Source organism: Hippoglossus stenolepis, chromosome 4 (assembly GCF_022539355.2).
Source record: "Hippoglossus stenolepis isolate QCI-W04-F060 chromosome 4, HSTE1.2, whole genome shotgun sequence".
Taxonomy (NCBI): Eukaryota; Metazoa; Chordata; class Actinopteri; order Pleuronectiformes; family Pleuronectidae; genus Hippoglossus; species Hippoglossus stenolepis.
Window position 1 is genome coordinate 7,701,042 of NC_061486.1, and position 21,791 is coordinate 7,722,832.

A 21,791-nucleotide genomic window follows, 5' to 3' on the forward strand; every position below is an offset into this window, starting at 1 on the left:
CACAGAGGATCAGGACAGGAGAAGAGGAGAGAGAAAACTATGACACTAGGACTTTATTACTAGGACTTAAATTTACTATAACTCCCAGACCAGCCCCTTTATTTAGATTCTGCACAAAAAACATCACAAACACTGAGAGACTAGAACACTTTTATTGACCGATAAACAATAAGCCACAGAGCCGATAGAAACATTAACGCGTCTGCGTTTGTGATATCATCCTTTTTTCATTGAAATGTTTAGAGCATATTTTCTTCTTCTTAATAGAAATGGGAGTGAAATAAACAAAGCTTAGCAGCGCAGTTATACAAGTAATTTAACGCAAAACAACCATAATTACAAAAATATCAAAATACTTTGCATAAAAAGTGCTTTAGTGACAAAATTACAAAAACATACACTCAGCGATTAGCGGCAGCATATTTCTGTTTGCCACGATATCTGAGCACCGCGTGATACGACATGAAAACGTTTCAGCTGCTGTTAGGGATGTATTGCACTGAGATGAGGATACAGTCAGACAGCGAGCTGAGGGGTTTTCTTTGATGGGAAAAGGCCTTCGTGTCTGTGACAGTCATTCAGCCTCGAGCAACCTCTATAAGCTTTATTAAAACATATTGATATATTTATTGATGACATTTCAAAGTCTAAGTTTTACAGCTGACAGCGATGAAGGTGCTTTCATTCGAGTCCTAGTTATTCCACCAGTTCTTGAGCTAGCGTGAGTTCCTGAACCAGCAGGAACAGTTGCTCTCAGTATTACAGAAGCAGCGGAACAGTAACAGTGAAGTGCTACTTACATACTGTAAATCTTCCCCCGCTACATTCACTACAACCTGAGGGGTCACTAGTTTCAAAGTTGCAGAGTGTTTGAAATGCAGAGACTTTTGATGGCACACAAATAAAGAAGATAAGATAATATATTTGGTCAAAATGGCACCGTGTTACTCCTGGTGCGGAGTTCCCTCTCAGGGATTTTGGGCATAAATTCAAATCTCAGGAGTGAAAAATAAAAGTCTTTAACTTCAGCAGGCTCATATGATACAGTAAACTATTCTCAATAACAGTTTGAAATGTTCCACTCACTTTTCCTTGTGGTTCAAAGAGACAGGCTGATATTCTGAGGGTCCGTGGTGGATCGTCCAGTTGAGCTCTGGCTCGGTGTGAAATGTGTTGAGTGTTTGTTGGTTCACTTGCGTCGACTGAAGATGCTCTTTTTACTGAAGCTCTTGTCTGCAGCGCTGAGGCCGATGAGGAGCCGCGCCTTCTCGTCCTCCTCCTGCTGCTGCAGGCTGTTGTCCGACTTCCCCTCAGACGCCTTCCCCCGCATGTCCGAGCCCGCGGCCGGCTTCAAACGCAGCTTCTCTTTTATCATCTGGGCAAGAGGAAGCAAAAGAGACGACTTTCTTAAGAAAACTTTTCAGTGTCTGGGAAAATATATGCATTTTCTCCTCCTGGACATTGTTGGCAATGGCAAATAAAATAACTGAAAACATTACACTGATATTAAATCTTAAATAACATACCACAACAAGGTGTTTGCCTTAAATAACAGATCATGTGGATTTAAACTAGAGGGGGGAGAGGAATCCAGAGAGCAGTTTTGTGTACCTGTGCTACAAGAGCTTTCCGGCTGTCTCTTTTCACAGCCATGGCAAAGTCGAGCCACGTCCAGGTGTTGTTGTGATACTCCAAACAAGGCAGAACCAGGTTCAGGTCCTTCCAGTCCACGCTGCTCTTTTCTCCCTGAGGAACACGGACATTTCACAATAAAACAGGGATTTAACATGAACCCATGATCTGATTGGGACAAGAAAAGGATCTTGACTTAATCAGAAAGGGAATTCAACATCAGACACATATTTGTCTTGCCACAGTTTCATGAAACACACTTTTTTACATATAACACAACTTCTTGTTTTGTTGTTGCTTCATTGTAGAGATGTTTGCAGTGCTCTCTGCCCCCGATCACTCATTCTCTCTCACATCCATAAAGTTTTTACCTTCCTCAGCAGGGAGGCAGAATTCAGCTCAACATCTGCCCTGCTCTGTAAGATGTGCGTGAGTAACCCCCAGTAACTGATGCTGCGCAGAGGAACCCACCTTGTAGCTGACACAGAGGGGCACTTGTGGAATCTTGACGTAGATGAAGGAGTTGTTCATAGCAGCTCGCTCCTTCATTTTGTCAATGTCATCAACAGGGTGCTGGTGGGAGGAAAATAAAATGATTTATTATCGTGCAAGAATAATATCCTCAGTTTTTTACTACATGTAGTTTACATGGTGAAAACTGTTCTTTTGCTACTAAAACTACAAAAAACTAAGTATTGATAATAAAAATGTTATTCTTAATTTTGTGTTGTTGGACCTAAACACAATGAACCAAAAAAACAAAGAGTACCTCTGGAGGTTTCCTGAATGACCTCCTGACCCCAGCAGAGCGGTTCAGTCCCTGGGTGACACCTTTGCTGGGGCCCATAGCGCCCATGGTGTCCTCTGACGACTGTCGAGACTTGACAGGGATACCTGGGACACAGACCGCATTGACATCAGCACTGTGGCCTTTGGGTGACTCCGCACCCTACACCTTAAACTCCCTCTGAGCCTCTCACACATATCTCAAGGTCACAGACAAAGTCCCAGCGCCCTTTAATAGCTCAGAGCGATGACATAACACTGTTGAGAGCAATTCAACACCAAACACACAAGTCTGCAGGCTTGTGATCACACACAGACATCGAGGTGCGACTCAGTTTACTTGTGTCATAATTCCACTGTCGATAAAACCATACCAGTAGTAACCAATCTGAATTTGTCTTCCTCATCAGTGACCTCCTCCTCCTCTACATTTCTTCCGGGGAAGAAAAATCCCATCATTCTTTTGAAGAACTGGTACATCAGCTGGATGGTGAGAGGCACCACATTCACCTGAAGACGAAAAGGTTTTGGTCATTAGAAGAGAAGAATCTTTAAAATACAATCTACACATTTCAGATTAGCTGCATGTGAAATTCCTCACCTCAAAATGTTCCTTCACTGAGATTCCACCCACAGGGGGGCGCACTTTACTGAAAATCCGCAGGGCAAACTGGCGTCCTGACTGACAGTTACTCTGAGGACGAAGTACGACCTAGAAATACAAAAGAGTTTATTTTATCTTCAGCATCATCGTCATATCAGAAGCTCAAGTTGCTGGTCCTTGTAAAATCCTCCTATGAGACATGCGCCGAGGAAACGCATTCAATTTGGGCGTCGATTTTCTTTCCCCTGTCTTTAACGTTGTGAGATATTTTCATTGATTTCCCAGGGAATAATTCATGGATCTTGATGAAAACAATCAGGCATAATTAGGTGACGTCTATGAGTGAGTGCAATTTGGTTCGTGCATATTCTAGTTTGGTGTACTTTTGGAGAAAAAAATGTCAACACCACAAATAATTAAAGATAAAAAGAACAGAATGGAAAAACAACTATGAGGTTGTGAGTGCACTTGTAATGAGTCCTTGTTCGCACATGCATCAATGAATTCCTGCATGCAACACTAAATATGAAAGAGTGATCCCATCTGTACAAACAAGATGGAGTCGACACAGACATCAGTCTTGTCCCTGTACCAACAGTGTACATACCCTCACACGCTGCACAGAGGAAACCAGGCAGAGAGTCAAATGTGAGTTAACACTGCATTTTCAGCTATTTTGCACATATATAAGCCACGTTTTTTTTAACAACATGTGAGAAATGTAATGCAATTAATTTTGATTGACACCGTCAGAGAGGTGTCAATTTAACTGTACACATATGTTTATTATTGAAATTGTAGTTTTCAGTGGTGTTGAACCGAACTGCATTACACTGAGGTAGTTTTTTTAATGTTTTATAAACGTGAGGAGGGAAAACATGAGAAATACGAATGAAATGCAGTCCAGTACAAAACCACTGAATACTCCAACCTCGATAAATAAATATAAAAAATTATTATTCACTGGAAACCTGTTATAGTGATCACGCATATAGTGATCAACTGTTTTTATGGATCAAAAAGCTTGGGATAGAATTGTTACTATACAAATGGTGTTTAAATAATTCGGTTACAGTGATCTGCATACAGTGATCATTTGGGGTCTTTTCATACACGTTTGGAATGTAAAAGATTTATTTATTATCATTAAGTTATTTACCTTGTATGCTGCATTGGGCAGCAGGTTGTTCATTGTGAACCACCCAAGCTCCAAAAGATGCTCGGCCGTGTCATCAGACTTGTTCAGCTGTGAGGACAAAGTATTCACAACAGTGGTGAACATCAAGAATGATATTTGAAAAAGAAAAATCTCATCGTTGTTGCTGCTGTAGCTGTTTGCTGAGCCCACCTTGCTGTACATGAATCTCTGCAGCTCCAGCTCAGCGATACCAAGCTGCCCGTCCTCTTCAGTCAAACACCAGCGGGCCTGAGCAAAGTAGAACTCTGTTCTCCTCACCACACTCACGTCCTCTGGGGGCTTACGCAGCTCCAGCTTGTTTGCACGTTGCAGCTGGAAGTCCTTAAAACACCTGGAGGACAGAAAGAAAATGTGTGTTGTTTTACACGTGTTCCACATCTCTACAGCACTGGTTGTGTATGAGCGCTGATGTGAGACCTGATAAGAATGTTGAGCTCTTCACTCTTCATCTGCATGTCATTCTTCTCCTGGTTTAGCTGGTTCTGTAGTCGGGTGTTGATCTCCATTAGTTCATCACTGCTCAGCTCCTCGGGTTGTGCCTGCAGGATGAAGAGGGGGAACTCATTTTTATTTAAGTGCAGACCTGGTGGAATTTTGAACATATTTGTTTTAGATTTCATACCCAGATTCTTCACAATAATGCTTAGCTGTCAAATTGTCCTAACTGTTCTGCTCATTTACTTTTTGAGCTAAATGCAGTGCGGTCAATGTCATTTGAAAACTTTGAAAACAACAATGAGTTTTAAATAACAGCAGAACTCACTCAGAAGAGGGTGAATTATATTCTAGTAGAGCAATGAGAGGCTCACCCTGATGTTGGAGTAAATCTGCTTCTCAAGGCGTCGGATCTGAGCGAGATGCTGCCTCACGGCCTCCTGGAGATGCAAAATGCTGCTGCGCTGCTCCTCTGGGTTACTAGAAATTTCCAGCTGGAAACGGACTCGCTGCTTTTTCTCACTGTGCTCCTGGACAGCATGAACAGGGCATAAAAACACACAATGAGCAAAACTGAAACACTGGTAAAGACATGGAAATCTTCTATAAATTGGGAGGATTAGACAACTGATGGTCAAGCCTACTTTGCGTCTTGGCTCCACGTGCAACAAAAGGTTGTTGACAATGTCCAGGATCATAGCGTACTGAACAGGGTTAGTGGATATCTCAAGATCATGGTGAATGAGGGTGAAGGTGTCCACAGCCCCTGGAAAAAATAATTATTTTTAGACCTCATGCATAATAACAGTGACAGTTAAAATCTCATTTTCTTTCTACATTACAATTTGTGCAAGATTCCTCTCTGAAAAATGGGGAGCTTTCCTTTTTTCCCCACAAGAAACCAAATGCACTCGAAACATACCAGCCTGTTTTTTGAGCAGGTCCTCTTTCTCATGGTCATTCCTCAGCTCTGGTGGTTTGATCTGCGTGGCCAGCTCCGGGTTAATGTCGTGACTGTAACTGATGTAGTGCATCCGGCAGCTACAGCGTGAGATGATGCGCTGAACCTGCTGAGCCTCATTCACTTGAGCTGGCTGGTTCCAATCTACAGTTATTGAAAAGGACAAGTGTCACAGTAAACAACAATTCAGTGAATCAAAATCAGTCTGCAGGTATACGATGAAAAAAATAGATGTGGCAGGCAGTTATTTTTATAGCTGTATTTGTATATTCTGTAACATGTACTAAGAAATGAATAGTGGGTTATTGTGACTACCTGTGGTGGTGCAAACCATTCCTCCCACAGCCTGGCCACTTTCCATCAGCTCCAACACAGAGTCCAGGTTACGCTGCCGGTGTTCCTCGATGTTTTTCACCTGCACACAACATAATACAATAATGGCAAATCGAAGAAAGCACAGCACAATTTAAGTTAGATCAGTTTGTGACTTGTTGAATTTGCACGACTGAGAGACATGCCTACCTCCAGCCACAGCTGCCTGTCCTCTTGCTCGGATGGGTTGGGCTCCATGGTGGCAAAGTACTGCATGCCGTCCAGCAGACAGGTCCAGGTGGTCTTCTGCTTCAGGGTGTCATTGTACCAGGCGGGATGGTGCTCACACTGTAGAAGCTGAGCTTTTGCTGCAGACACCAAGACACAGCCTGCTGTCTCTGTGCCTTGCATCATCATCTGGGTAAAGCAAAATAGAGCTGGATTAAAACACTGGATTAATCAGACAAATTAAGCTTCATTCAATTCACCAGGTCTGGAGAAAGAAAAACTCCACAAAGAGAAATCTTTATAGAAATGTGAAATTTTGAGTGAATCACAGAGGCCAAATTCCTGGATTTTCCTCTAGCAGATCTTGTGATCCTTCAATAACAAAACAAATTACTGCTATGATCCATGTAGCTACCTGACAGTTGACTAATTCAATGAACCAGTTGCGGTTATAGACGTCGTCGGTCTGACAGGCTGCGATGCCACACAGTTGGTCGCTGACACCCGAGTCCTCTTCTGAAAACACCACAAACTTGTCGGTTTCCTCGATTAGCTTCTGGAGCATTGATGTTCCTACAGAATGAGGTGGAAAAGGAAGAGGTTAACAGACTTTTCAAATTACTCTGCTGTTTTCCTGTTCAAGTAATTTCCTCACCTTCATTTTGAGTCTTCTCTGCCCGAGCGACTGTGGGCGTTGTGGGAGCTGTGGTGGGAGAGTAGTTGGAAGGAGTGCGTTTGAGTTTTTTGGTCTGCAGCTGTGTGTCAATCCTCAGACCCTTCAAAGCCTCCGTGGACAGATTTCTCTTCAGCACAGATGCCTTTTTGTAACCGTCGTACAGGCCAAACGCTATGTTCCTGTTGGTGGTGGTCCACGAAGCACGCAGGTCGACCAGGCGCAGTTTGTGAGTGTACGAATTATTTGTCTCATCCTTCTGGTTCACCTCCTGTCAGCAACATTCAAGATGTTGATTATTAATATATACAGGCGGTGAAGAATAAGTTTAAATCTGAGGAATCCTTTTGGGCTTTTACCTCCTCCATGCGGTTGCTCTGTCGCTGGTAGCTGAGGGACGACAGGCTGAGCAGGTGCGTTTTCTTCACCTGAGCGTTGATCTGGTGGTCGGCCGTCTCATCCCAGGTGGAGGCCATCAGGTGAACCGTCACCTGTGAGAGCTCACTAACCATCTGAGTCACATTCCATTCAGAGATCAGCCTCCTCATCACAGTGCCGGCTGAGATAACACAAACAAACACACATGCATCCATATTAAAAATACACAAACCACTTCAAGCACTGCTGGTCTAATCGGCGACATCTGTATGAACACCCTGCACTTCCTGAATCTCTTCATCATCTTTACCTTGAGGAATAAGTCTCTGTGCCCCTCGAGTGAAGACATGGCCTTTGCTGCATTCCACCTGAATACCTCTCTGCTGAGCAAAGGAGGCCCAGTAATGCACCTGAAATATACACAATATGGATTAAATACCCAAAGCACATGATGTCCTGCGTAAAAATGACTGTGAATGCAATTTTATATTGGGCTACTGGAGGGAAGCCTAAAAAAAACACTTGCTTGTAGTTGTGGGAAGGCGGCTGTGTAGGACATCTGTTTGTAGTGCTGACCGAGCTTCCTGCGGATCGGCCTGAGGCTGTGGAAGAGCTTTCCTCTGCAGATTGGTCGGGATACACCGGTCCAGGTGGCCCAGAAGTTCTGCATCCAGCGCAGAGTGCTGCTGTACAGCAGGATTCTCGGTTGACACGGTTCTGCAAAGATAAAATATAACTTCTACAACAAGATACATATACAATACTTATTTTAAGTGCAGTGGGCTTAACCACTGTTCACCAAGATAAATTCCAGGCTTCTAAAGACCCGTTTTTACCCTGTATGATAGAGAGACATGTACCTGTGCCACAGTGCTGGTTAAGGTCCATGGTGATTGAGAGGTTGAGGTTCTCAGAGCGAAAGGCTCTGTAGGAGTCATGAGGTTGTCCTGAGGTCACGTCTGCAACATTATCGGCACAGCAGACCATTACAGCGTGGTGGTCGTGGGGGTTGCCATGACAAAGCCATTGGAGGTCGAGGGTCATACACAGGTTGGGTAGACGTAGAAAACAAATGTCATCATACCTGGTATAGAAAGAAAAACATTCAATTAGTGAAGGATTCTATACAAATTGGGGTAAAGGTTGCATTTAACTACACCTCTGATGTCTCCACTTACTTTGATGCTGTCCTGACATTCACATCCAAGTCTCCTTTAAAAACAAACTGTCCTGGGTTCCAGTCAAAGTTCACCTTATTCCATTCCCAGTGCAAGTTTTCTGTTGTGTTATAAGGGTCCTGCAAAAATGTGACTCAATATTATTATTGAGCACACAGTAAAAAATAATATATTTTCCACTTCATTGCTCAAAATATATGGAACTAAAACAAAAGAGTGTTAAATTATTACATGTAAACAATGAAGGAAAGTAAATAAAGATATATTTTGTCATAGAATTAACAAAATTTGCAAACAAACTTATTTTATAGATGTCCAGTGCTTTACCTCTGTAGCCAGTTGATGGAGATTCGCCTGATCAATGTCCATTTCCCAGTGTCCGTGCATCAGGAGACGACTTTTGTCCCACCAAGCCAAGGGTGGCGAGGGATCAACTGTGGGTTTGGTCAGGAGGTCGACTGACTGGCCGACCAAAGTCCAGGCCGGGTCCCAACATGGCCCCCAAACGATTGTGTAGAGAGAGATGTTTGCTGTAAAAAGTTTCAATGGGAGACATTAATGTTTATTTACACCAGTGCTTTTCCTATGATGATATGTCAGAATGATTAATCCCTTCTTCTTCTTTTGAACGATTGTTTTAGTCATGAGCAGATACAGCACATTCAAATCGAAGAGTTCAGGGGTAGTGATAGTAAACTTCCACAAAGTTTATACCCATAACTCACATTTGAAATCATAGTAGAACTTGAGTGGTGGCATATTCCTTTGGACTGTTACATCTCCCCATGGTTGACCGAGTGGGACAATCTCTTTGCGACGAGCTCTCGCCTGTCCGTCCTGCTCTGTCCCAATCAGACGCCCTGAGAGCTCCCAGTCCCGGATCTCAAACAGGTAGCGAGGGAAGTCTCGAATCCTCACTGGCACAAGGCAATGACAGCAAAGAAGTAAATCATTTTGCCTATGCTGTGTTAACATGACACTATAAAAGGGTTTAAAGTAAATATTTTCCAGTTTATTCTTACCCAAAAATGCAGTTAGTTTAAACTTGACTGCACGGCACCACTGGACCACCAGGGGGAGACTTTCTCTGGGGAAGGGACTGATCTTATCAATGTCCCTCAGTTGCTCTCTCACCCTGTCCGGCCCATGAAGAGACTCATCAGCCAGGGCTACAAGCTCCAAGTCTGACACAGTCCACGTCAGCAGAGACTTCCTCATGGGTGTGTTTGCGTAAAGGCGGCGTGAGCGCTGGATGTAGATCTCGATGTGCTTTTTCTCCAGTGAACTATACAGCTCTTCTATTTTTCGGGCAGGCAGAAGTTCTCCATGCTGCTTGCGAAGATCTGCCACCTTCTTATCTAGAAGCTGCAGACGCTTTGCACTTTCCTTACTCTCGTCCTTCATCAGCTCGTAGTTGTCTCGCAGCTTGATTTCAAAGACGTCATCCAGGAAGACAAACGAGAACTGGCTGATTTTGAACACCAGGTCCGGAGGCAGAGGTTGGACGGCAGATGCCTGGCCCGGGGAGCGATGGAGAGTCTTCAACCACTTCTGCACACTGATGGCTTTGTCAAAGGTGTCTGAGAAATTGTACTGGTATGGGAACTCGACAGTCAACGAAGGACACGTGAGAACCCAGACTCGGTTGTGAGGAGTGATGAGGAAAGGGAAAGTGTCTCTGTGCAGCTGCATCTCACTCATCTCTTCCTGTGTCTCCACATCTAGATCTTTAAAGAAGACGATGTTGTTGCCATCAAAGTCGAAGGTCAGTGAAGGTGAGCGTATGTGCATGGAGCCGTCATGCTTGGAGACTGAGAGGCCCTCTGTGTGCAGGAGGATGTAGTTCTCTTCACTAACATGGGCAGTCAAACGTGTACAGGCCAGTTCCACACGCACGCACAGCCTTCTTCTTTGCCCTGACACAACTTTAGACTCTGGAGGTGTGACTGCAGCGTCCTCTTCCTTCTCTCCACAGAGCATATGCCAACAAGCCTGAGCTTCGGTCATGTGCTGATATAAGACCATGTGGTCTGGTGGCGTCCATTCAACAGTGAGCTCTTCTTCACTTTGAACCTGATTGAGACATGACAAAAAAAAATGTATATTGACACACCCATTATTTTAGTCCAGAGAATTAAAACTTGAAAAGATGTGATTACCTGTAAGGTGTGGGTGGTGAGGTGGTAGCAGAACTCTATCGTGGAGAGTTTGAACACAGGGTGAGGGGTTTGCGAGGCAGGGCAACATGTTTCCATGTTCTCGGCGAGTGTTTTGACCACAGACAAACTCACGTCCTGTAGAGTCACAGTGGAGGTCTCTGCAGAGCTCAAGACTCCCACGGTGTCCATCCGCAAAGACACAGCTCCTAAAGGAAACACAAGAAAAAAAAGAGATCAATGATGATCCACTGCTAGCAGAGAATTTTGCGTAAGATAGTGAAAACATACGAGGACATTTTTAAGAAGAAAGTCTTTTTCATTTCTAATTTCTAATCTTTTCTTTCAAATTCATTGCTCATTGTTTATGATGTATTTCAACATAGCAACAATCACTTAACTGTCACACAAGTCACAAATGAGCAGGTGGTAATAGTCATTAATAGCTTGAGCTGTACAGCAGTCACATAAATGTCTGCCTTGTAGTCGTTAAAGAAGATGTATATAAATAGTACAATTAGGACCTGTCTTATCAGGCAAACCACCATCTGATACACTACACCTATGCATATCCAAAACACTCTCAGTGAGAAACTTCTTACCCGCCAGATTCGAGAATGTGAACACATTGACATCCTCCAGGCAGCAGTCCAGTTTAAAAAGCAGGTGTAGCTGTGAGGACGGGATGCGTTGGACGGTTTCATCAGTAGAGGGAGTCGCTGCGGCCACATCTGGCAGCTGTGGCCCAGCATCACCAGGGAAACAAATGAGGGACAGCAGACGAGACAGACACAGTGCACAGGTCTCTGAAAGTTCCACTTGAAGCCCTTTCAGTTTGGACTCCAAGCTCAGACTCGGAGACTGGCTACCCGGATCCATGTGGGGTCGGTTTAAACTCCCCTAGAAGAAGGAGGGATTAAAAGTACATGAACATTATCGATCATGTACGCCAATAAATCCTCTGACTTACAGGCTCATTAACATAAAAACATGTTGAAACAGTGCAGAGTTAATGTCTTTCATCTAATTTGTGTTTGGGGATGTAAAAGAATTATAGGAAATTATAGGAAATAGAAAGAGAAAGAGAAAGTAGTTGATAAAAGGCTATGACTTAGCTGTGTAAATATATAGGGATATACAGTAGACACCTTTGGTTATGCATTTAGAAACTGTAACAATGAATCTGAAGAGTCACTGCAAATAAAACAAAACAAGTCTCTTAATGCTTCTTAATATTATGGTTTCTTACCTGAAGACTGAGTGAGTCTAGAATGAGGGCCTCTCCCCACACATGTTTACCAGGAGGGTGGGGTGCTTGTTGGATGTGAGACCCTTGGCCCACTCTCCACCAGAAGTTGTCCAGGGACAGTGAAGCACGCTGGTGAACGTTCTGGGGCTCCGGACTCTCTTTGTCAACTTTAATGTCGAGAAGATGTTGCAGTTCTGCAGACATGGAGAGAATACACTTGTATCACAAAACTACTTTTGAGGAAAAACATTTGAATTTGCTGCAGTATAGTGATTGAAGTCATTCTGAATCACAAAGCTGTGAAAAGTCAACAGTGGTAAAAGGAGAATAAGTTAATGTGTAACTTTTAAAAGGCACTCGAACAAAGAGCCTTATCTAATCGAGTTTGTTTGGAAAAGGTTGACCTAAAAGTTGCCTGCAGAATAAAAACCATGAAGATTTATTGAATGAAGATTTGTTGTAATAACAGTGCAGGACTTGCACATGATGTTAAGTAATAAAGTGCTACTGCTTATCACACCGTGTTCAGGTTATACTTTAACGCAATATCATGTGACAATAATTTGCCTTTGTATGTGCGCTCATGTTACAAGTGTGTGAAAGTCTTAACTGTACCTGCACTGGCAGACAGGAAGCCAAGAGCAAAAGGCGTTGTGTCTCCCAGCTGAACAGACACATTAACGTTCGACACAGAGGAAGTGATCATCACAGGAGCATCCAGGTGAGGGAGGCGCCTGAGGGAAAGGAGGGTGGGCAAATAATCTAATGGACTAAACAATAGAATAAAATGATGGGACAAATAATACAAATGAGTGATGCACACACACACACAGACACGTGGATAAGAAAAAGAAGATAGCAAAAGATATTAAAATATTATTTCCATCGCAGTGGGAGATTCAAGCAAAGTGGTGACAGAATATAGACTCAATCATTCCAGTCAACTTTTAAAGACGCCACAGAAAATGTGTGGTTACACTTTTCCCAAGCCCAAGTATTAATTACAATAAAGCAAACTACACCTTTGAGTTTTGCCTTTGAAACTTACCTTTTTTTGTTTGCCGCTTTCCTGTGGATTAGCTGTTCCCATGGAAATAGATTCAGCCAATGGGAGAACTCCTGGTGGCGGTAGTGGATGATGCAAGTGTTTACTGTGAATGACCCTGAGATGTCAATTGACGTAACCTAAATTTATAAAAACAAAAGACACATCAGTAAAGATTATGAGTCACACATTTACGAAGCTTTCACCAGACAATGTAACTGTCAAGCATCTTCCTGACCTGCATGGCAGTCTTCAGTGTGTTCAAACAAAGGATTCTTTGCCGGCTCTGAGAGAGGAGAAGTCCATCTGCCAATTAAAAAAGAAAAAAAAAAAAGAAAAGGACATGTTATTCATAGCTTTTTCCTTCATCCAAGTCTCTCTGCGTTACGTCTGGTGCCCAGCTGTCCACTAACCCTCTAGAACGAGCTCCAGGCTACTCTGGGGAAAGCTCAGCTCAGGAGTGAAGCTTTTAAGAGGAAGCTGCTCATCGTCACGTCCATAGGAAACCTTTAGAGACTTCAGGGTCCAGTTCAGGTGCCTGTGCAGATGGGAAAAAGTACCATAACTAGGGAAATCAAAATGTACAGAATAATATGTGCAGGCAGCAGATGGTAAAAGACTGACTCACCTTTTCTGGCTGTGCATGGACAGGGTTACATTCGTGTTATCAAATTCCAAATTGACAGTGTGAGGAATCAGCTGATGAACCCGCTCCATAGCCTCAGTGTGGATGAAATTGGTAGTTTCCATCTCTAAAAGGGAAAAGTATTATAATACAATTAAATGGCATTATTACATATTATGTATGTAGTATCATGTATTATAACAGGAATACCAGCAAACTAAATATGTTTAATAGTTAAAAAACGAGGTACAATACATTAATCAAATTATTTTGTGGGATATCTAGCAATGTGTATATCATTTAGACTTCACTAGAGGTAAATTTATTGCATTAAACGTATCGTCTGTCTGAAATGGCAGAAATGAGGCAGCTTTTGATTGGCTCAATTGTGCCTATAAAAATAGTATATCCCAGTAAGTATCCTGGGAATTGTGGTCAAAAGTTACTGGAAATGGTGCTTTTTAGGTTTCTCATAATCCAAAAATATTTGTATTGAAATACCAGACTGAGCTTATGTGTCATCTCCTCCTTTTCCCTTGTGACTGTTAATGTGTATTTATATGAGCACTACTGCTAAACTTAACCATGTCTGTGCTACTGGTAACAACAACATTTTAAGAAATAATAATAATAAAAAAAACTGTAAAACACACTTACATTTTGTGTTATTTCAAATGATGTTACAGACTTTTTCTCACTATTTAAATAATTGTGTAATTTCTGCTTTATTTGACTTTGCAGGTTAAAGCTAATCTATTTATCATTAAACATGTAGACATTTCAAGCACCTACAAAGGTCGAACAGACCTGTATGATATGACCTTGTCCTCAATTTCTTACTGGTTAACTAAACAGCAAAATGTCTCAGACGATTTAGAATAAAGCAAAAACCAAAACTATTAGTGCCACCTCGGTCATCGTTCTGGCTACTAACTCGGAGCGTATCAAGCATATCAAATGAGAGAGGATTGTAATTAAACTGTAATATTTTAACATTTGACAGCTCACACCCTGCACTTGCTCACCTGATGCATTGTGAACACTCCTTGAGGGAGATGGGGGAAGCAGGAGTTGGCTGAGGAACAGTCCCTCATGCAGCTCTGCGATGAGGGTCCTCACATTCAGAGACAGGCAACCTGGCTTCATGTCTGGTAGACTCACATCTCCAGACAGCAGCAGGCTCAAGGCCACTTCAGCCAAACATATGTCCTAGAGTGGAGAGCACGTTAGTCAGACACGTTCAACCAGAAATTTGTATTTCCCAGGCAATAACATAGCTCACCAGTTGACTGCTTTTAAGCACTTTACTGCTGAGCTGCCCGACTGAGAAGTCCCACGCTAACCTGCAAGAAACGTTAGATTAAAATGAAAGTGTAGCATCTTCCCTGCTCTGACAATTCTTTCAAAATGAAATGAATGTGGTCCACAGAGACAACAAACAGCAAAAAAATGCAATTACCGTTTACTCTGGTGGTCAAGTAACAAGGTGATGCCTGTTAAAGTCATGTGCCACAGAGACTCTGACAGTGCGAGGTTCAGCACCATCACATTGATGGAGCTGATGTGGAACGACAGCAGCTGAGAACACAAAACAGAAAATGAGATGTCGTCTACAAATCAGTTTAGAAAAAGACTTGACTGTCAGTGAGTCTCCATACTTGTGACAGAAAGCGGAGCGTCGTCGGGCTGACTGAAATCCTCCCGGACTTTTTTCCATGGCTCTTCTTTACCAGAGGGCCCAGTGGCGCTTGCAGGTCAAACCTCACTCTGGTTTCACCGACACATAATGCCAGGTATCTCCTGAAAAACACACACACACACACACACACACAGTTAAACGTGGTAAATAATAGATGTAAAATCTCAAATAAGTAATGAGAAAATAATTTTAACATAAACAGTGGAACTTACGGCAAATCCTGGTTTAGAAGTTTACTTGAAATCCATATTCTGTCAATTTCCTGCCATAAAAAGAATCACGGTTGTCACTCTCCAAGTAAAACAAAAATGGCCCTTGATATATTATGGGAAAGTGCACACACATGTACCCCTGACGTGGGATCAGAGGAACTGTATGAGCTGAGCTCAGGACATAAATGTCATGTAAACAGTGTCTTACCAGAGTATGCTGGGGGTGAAACTGGATACTAACTCCTTGAACAGAAAACAGCCCGATTGATTTGATCTTCAGCTCCGCGTGGAGTGCAGTCTGGAAGAATCGCACAGCCAGGGTGCAGATGAGCCACCTAACAACACCGAGACAAACACACATTCAATTCAACTCCAAGACCTCAAAAACACTAAAGAAACCCCACAGTTCCCACAATGAGCAGCACTTTGGCGTCTGTGGAGAGAGAAAAAAACTCCCTCATTAACTGGAAGAAACCTCTGGAACCAGACTTAATGTGGGCGGCATCACCGGTTGGGGTGAGTGGAGAAAAATGGGGAAGAGGAGAGATGGGTGGAAAAGAGGAAAGAAGGAGAGAAAGAGAGAGAAGAGAGAGACCAGGAACAGTTGTGCACCATCAGGTTTCAGCTCTGACAGACAAGTTGAGTGATAAATATGGACGTAGAGATGTTAATATTGATAGCAGCAACTACTCATATAATAATATCTTCTAATAAACATCTCAGATCTGTACAGACAAAAAGGTAGATCCCTGTTAGACTAAATTAAATCAATGTTCCCTGTAGAGACTTCACAGCGGTCTCACCTGAAGATGACACATAGCAGCCCGATCCCAACCAGCAGGAGCAGGAGGAAGGAGATCAGCAAGAGAGACATGGTGTCCCGGGTCGTTCACACCCAAATGTCGGACATGGGTGTGATCATCTGGCTGCTGCTCCTTCAGCTGCTGTCAAAAAGAGGAAGAGATGCAACTAACTTCAGTTTCACCCGCAGCAGCAGCAGCAGGAACTTCTGCCTGTGTGTGTGTGTCTGTGTGTGTTCTCTGGTGCACACCAACCAACAACTCACACCTGACACATGCAACACCTGTAATGCAAATTCACGATCGTTGTGTTCCTCAGCTAACGAGCGCAGCTAGCCTCGCAGTGCTAACGTTGTTAATGAACTACAGTGTAGTTACAAACAACACGTAGCTCAACTTTACCCCCCCCCACCCCACCCACACGCAGCGCCTCGAACTTAAACCTAAACTTACCCTTTAGTTAACTAACCCACAAACCTGCGACTAGTTGACAACGGTTGGTGTCGTTAACCCAAACTAACCACGCATGAAATAGTTAAAAGACATTAACCGCCGCGTCGCACACACTCACACACAAACAGTGCTAGCATAGTAGCATGCTAGCGCTGCAGCTAACTTAGCGTTGCTATTTTGACAACTAGCCGCCGTGGAGGGAGGTGAGAGTTAGCCGCACTTACCCCCACACGCTCAGGGCTGTGAGGCTCCTCTACGCGGCGGCATAGTGACCGAGCCGAGGGCAGATCCAGCTGTTAGCTCCGTGCTGCTCCCGGACACAGGAAACACGACGTGGTCCACGACTGAAGTGACAGGAGGAGCTGGATCATCACCGCCTACAACTGACATTCATTTGTAACAGTGCTGTACACACACACACAGCAAACTCACACACTGTTAATAAAGGCGCAGAAGAAAATACAGCAAGTCAATCATGTTTTATTTGTACAGCCCATATTCACAAATCACAGTTTGTCTCAGGTGCAACAGCCTCAGTTCTTAACCCTCAACAACAATCAGGGAAAAGTACAACATGGAGTTAAACTGATGAAACCTCAGAGAGAGCCAGATGTGAGGATCCCTCTCCCGGGACGGACAGATGTGCAACAGATGCCACGTGTGACTGAACACATCAATAACATAACAGTGTTTACAACACTGATTAGAGGAAACAGGTTGTAACATAATGGAGAAATGTGTCATATTTCAAAATGTTTGTATATAAGAGAATGTCTGATAGAGATGAAGGGAGCAGCAGTGATACATGAGAGTATGTGAGTCATCAATCAGAGTCCATGATCAGCCGCCACCACGATCCACAATCCACCATCAAAATAAAAGGTGAAAAGTTTGAGAAATGGTTTATTTCCAGCAAATGTGACATTATTTGATTTTACATAGATTCAATGTAACTCAACCACATGACTAAACCATTGCAGCTGCACGATACTGAATGAATGAGTGTATAAAGCCTTTTAACTCACAGAATGATGGAGCGTTTACACACAACTGCCCCAGACCTCGAAAAAATTCCTGCTACACTGCATGTAACAGAGTTTTGGTCATTGCATTAGCTGCAAATACATGGGACAAGTACAATAGCAACAGTAAAGGTCATATTGTGGCCCTGCAAAAAAATTCTACATACACTTATTATTTTAGTTTGTAAAATTATTTTGAATCAACTAACGTCTCAGGTAATATTACTCCAGCTAATCAAAGTACTAAGTAGTGGTTCAGGGGGCAACTAATATCCACCAAGAGAATTTTGTTAAATAAGTACCATTAAATGAGTGCTTCATCCCACCACTCTGCATTATTGATAGCAACAATATTTATTAGAAAAATATCCATTAAATTGAAATGTCGGTGCAATAGCTCCTCATGGAATTCTTTAAGGTGAAAATAAATAGCACTCTGCTGGCCTCAGGATACTTAAGTTAACATGACAATAAGTTACATGCTACAAGAGCCTCGTGCAGCATCTCTTCATCGTTCGAACTGATGAGACATTTGACGATGAACCGTGTCCTTCATCTCACGCTGCAGCTTTCTGTCTGTTGTGCTTGGCAAACCACTCGTCACTTTTATCTTCAGCCATCGCCTGGAAACAAGTTAAAACACAGACACTGTGAATGTTGTGTTGCATATTAAATCTGGAAAGTAAAACATTTGAGAAACGCTAACCTTGTCGAGGAGGTCATTTCCTTTGGGGTCCACCGTGGACAGCTGCCTGAATGCCTCATCTCCCACGAAGCAAATCTCATGACTGTCCTGAAAGAGACATTTTGCATTGAAAACTTTTACTGAGACTCACATCACATGATGACAGCAGCATGTTTCAGGTGATGCACTTACTGGATCAGCCAAGATCACCACTTCTACTGTGGCTTTTCCAGGAGTGTCCAGGCTGACTAATGGAGTGAGAATCTTCTGATTTTCTTTTTTCATCAAGGCTTCAATGTCAGGCAGCTGATGAATGTAAATAATTGGTATTATATTCTTTTGTATGATAAAAATGATAATAATGAATGAATTGACAAACACAAGGATTTATTCATAATATCTTACTTGCTCCCGTGGGCATGAAAACGCAATCCTCCCAAACGCTGTTCCATGATCCACAGTTCCACTGATATCACGAAGCTCTAGTTTGCACTGCACAAAAACATACATGCAAATTAAAATACATACAACACAAAATATGAAATACACAATACAAACCATTACAGTGTATTTACTGTTCTTCTTCAAGAAATGTTGATACGTGACTCACTTGTGTGTCTGCGAATCCCATCAGCACCGTTTTCTTTTCCTCATTCTTGTCCATCACTTTCATTCCTAAGAGCGTGGTCCAGTAGTGCGTTGACCTCTGGAGGTCTGATACTCCGAGACAAACCTTCAGCACAGGGTCTGGGAACAAATGATCAAAGCTTTCTGGTCATGTGATCAACCAAAGAGGTAAGAGTGCTATTAAATGCTTAAAAAGCCTCAATGACCAGACAGTAAAACATGTCTGTGTTCTCCTCTATGTCTTTCAGATTCATGCTTATAATAACTCCTTGTTTATGCAGTAAAACACTTTGCAACTTGGTTTTGAAAGTCTCTCTATAAATATTATTATTACTACTATTATATAATTCTTACATATTACAATGATGACTCCATTACATGCAGAAATAAGAGACAGGCCTGTGACACTCACCATTAGGAGGCTGCTCCTTGTCCAGCAGGTAGAAGTGATACCCTCCTGGAGCCTGGGTCAGATACAGAGCCTCCCCCACCTCAGTGAGGGGCCACCCCAGACGCTTGGCGTTGCTGACAGCTTGGCTCGACTGCACAGTGAGGCCCTGAAGCAAACACATGGAAGACAACATATGTTTTTCAAGGCTCGTGCGACATGTATATTCTGTGCAGTGTCTTGATGAACTCTCACCCACCAGGAAGTCAGTGCCAAGCTGATACTCTCCCACCCCATAGTTGTAGGTCAGCTCAGCTACAAAATGGTCCTCCTCTGGACCGAAGCCAACCATCGTCTTGCTCCACTTCCCGTCGTAGGGCCTGTGTGGATGCAGGATGAGAGCAGGGTCAGTATTAAGATCTCAGCTGCTCTGCATGATGTATTCAGTACAAAGTTAGTTTAATGTGTCTCATATCCACCCATTGCAAGTTGCTTTGCAGCCTTCTTCAAACTCCTCATGGCGTAAAACCTACAATAGATAAATAAAGCACACATTCATTGCATCAGTTTCAGTTGCAAAACCACAGAGGAATAAGAAGCTACTTTGTTTTGCAACAGTTCCAAAGTTCATCACTGGCTCCAGTCGCCAGAGAAAAGCACCTTCATGCCCAGAACATCTCGGTAGAACGTGGCTGTTTTGGTCCTGTCGCCAACTTTGAAGACAAAATGCAGCGCTCGTCTTAAAGCCATGTTTTTAATCTAAACGTCTTAATGTGTGGAAATATCTGAGCTGCTGGTCGAGCCTGTGCAGCGCGCGATTAAGCTTCCTGGATGATCGAGTTCTCTGCCGTCGATTGGGATAAAGGTAAAATACCAATAAACAAACACCAGCGGTTTACAATTTCAAACATAAACCTTGTAATATTATATCATTATATTATACATTGTTAATTAAAGTGTTGTTACCGTGCCAGGAAAAAGCACAAATAGTTAGAATAACATTTAAAAAGTAATATAACTACGTTTACCACCCCTGGTCATTCAGGATAATGGTATAACCCAAGGCATCGTCTCACATTCTCTCGCGAGATTACACGTTGGAGCGACTACAGCTTAAATTAAAGCAAATAAGAGGAGGCGACGTTAATTGGAGGCGCAGTGAACTCTAGTTTGTTATAATTTTATTTGTTCTACCTTATTAATGAAGCTAGATTAATCGTAGATACGTAAAAATATAGTATTGAAAATTCCACAGCAGGTGGCGCAAAGTATGGGTTGTTGTGCTGGTGCAGTTCTGATATACAAACGAAGAAGAAACGGGGCAAACAACGAAGTCATCTCCTGATCCGACGGTTCAGAGGAACTTTAATTATTATTGAATATTTTGTTTTCATAAATAAAACAAAGAATTATATACAATCCAGATGTGTCTTGTACTTGTACTTGAATGTACTTGTGCTTATCTGTGTGTACAGTATATCAGTGCCTTGGATAATAGAGTATACTGTTGGAGACCCCTTAAAATGTATTATCACATACCTGTCTAGAACCTTTCCCCCACTTTCTTAACTTATTATTGTTAAGATTAATATTATATTATATTATTATTTATTTATGTATTTATCGACCTCTTTTTTGTATATGTGCCCTCTGGTTGTTGCTGTGGGTGGGGGCATGTAGATATACAGTGAATCGACTGTATATCTTTTTTTAGTTTTGTAACTAAAATCCAGAAATAAACCTTGTTAAAAAAAGACTTGAACTATGATGTATTTCACAACTGTAAGAGGCACAAAAAGCAAAGAATCAGCATTATAACTTAAGTTCCCCTTAACTGGTGACTCAGGGACGAACTTCAGCAGCATCTGGAGAATTGATAGAAAGTGATCAGGACACTGATCATTACAGGGAAACATCCAACATGAGGCAGAGACAGCAGAACAAACAACTTTATATCATGCAAACAATTCACTAGTAATTATGGCAAGAATAAGAACAATAGAGGACAATGTTAAGAGTGTTTTAGAACATGGAGACAGAGCACGAGGGAGGAAGTTGATACTTATTTTATTTTTTGGACATTTTCAAAAATAACAAACAAAATGCGCTGAGATTAACATACAATATAACAAGTAAGGGACAGATGCAGCAGTATGGGTGAATGAAAGGAAGAGACAACATTCAAAACTAATCCTAACACATAATAAATAAACATAAATGAATAAATAAACAAACAAACAAATTCATTAATTAAAGTTAAAAGGACAAGATCTTGTTTTCCAGAAGTTTCAAGGCTTTGATAAAACACAGAAATTCAAAATGAAACACACTAAATCTAGGTTTCGCTGTCATGTGATTGAATTTGTGAATGAACATTTATTTATATTTTTTAACGACTGGACGGAACAGATTTAAGGTGAAGATATTACGTGGACCTGTAGGTGG

General features: G+C 42.3%; 2 protein-coding genes across 5 annotated transcripts; both read right to left on the bottom strand.

Annotated features, from left to right (window-relative positions):
* Positions 1-133: 133 nt before the first annotated feature.
* Positions 134-17,020, bottom strand: LOC118106040 (protein KIAA0100). Of its 3 annotated transcripts, none has more exons than XM_035154166.2 (40): positions 16,849-17,020; positions 16,175-16,312; positions 15,580-15,706; positions 15,372-15,421; positions 15,119-15,260; positions 14,920-15,038; positions 14,743-14,803; positions 14,486-14,669; positions 13,464-13,587; positions 13,249-13,373; positions 13,074-13,141; positions 12,839-12,975; positions 12,406-12,560; positions 11,791-11,984; positions 11,144-11,441; positions 10,545-10,750; positions 9,408-10,458; positions 9,111-9,302; positions 8,713-8,915; positions 8,386-8,504; positions 8,068-8,291; positions 7,734-7,924; positions 7,518-7,617; positions 7,189-7,388; positions 6,812-7,100; positions 6,572-6,729; positions 6,139-6,345; positions 5,932-6,031; positions 5,578-5,760; positions 5,300-5,421; positions 5,030-5,185; positions 4,638-4,759; positions 4,371-4,551; positions 4,182-4,268; positions 3,020-3,130; positions 2,793-2,928; positions 2,402-2,526; positions 2,104-2,205; positions 1,612-1,746; positions 134-1,375 (listed from the first exon to the last, which is right to left on the bottom strand). In XM_035154166.2, exons 2-40 carry the CDS (start codon positions 16,243-16,245, stop codon positions 1,190-1,192), a joined length of 6,741 nt encoding a protein of 2,246 aa, XP_035010057.2. In that variant the 5' UTR covers positions 16,246-16,312; positions 16,849-17,020; the 3' UTR covers positions 134-1,189. The 3 variants fall into 3 exon arrangements, with proteins under 3 accessions (XP_035010057.2, XP_035010058.2, XP_035010056.2); XM_035154167.2 differs by having other exon boundaries at positions 12,406-12,524; positions 16,175-16,315; XM_035154165.2 differs by having other exon boundaries at positions 16,175-16,315.
* Positions 17,021-17,510: 490 nt separating this feature from the next.
* glod4 (glyoxalase domain containing 4) lies at positions 17,511-20,186 on the bottom strand. Of its 2 annotated transcripts, none has more exons than XM_035154168.1 (9): positions 20,007-20,186; positions 19,826-19,875; positions 19,606-19,726; positions 19,371-19,515; positions 18,946-19,078; positions 18,737-18,827; positions 18,524-18,637; positions 18,353-18,439; positions 17,511-18,269 (listed from the first exon to the last, which is right to left on the bottom strand). In XM_035154168.1, exons 1-9 carry the CDS (start codon positions 20,094-20,096, stop codon positions 18,204-18,206), a joined length of 897 nt encoding a protein of 298 aa, XP_035010059.1. In that variant the 5' UTR covers positions 20,097-20,186; the 3' UTR covers positions 17,511-18,203. The 2 variants fall into 2 exon arrangements, with proteins under 2 accessions (XP_035010059.1, XP_035010060.1); XM_035154169.1 differs by having other exon boundaries at positions 18,737-18,823; positions 18,942-19,078.
* Positions 20,187-21,791: the final 1,605 nt, after the last annotated feature.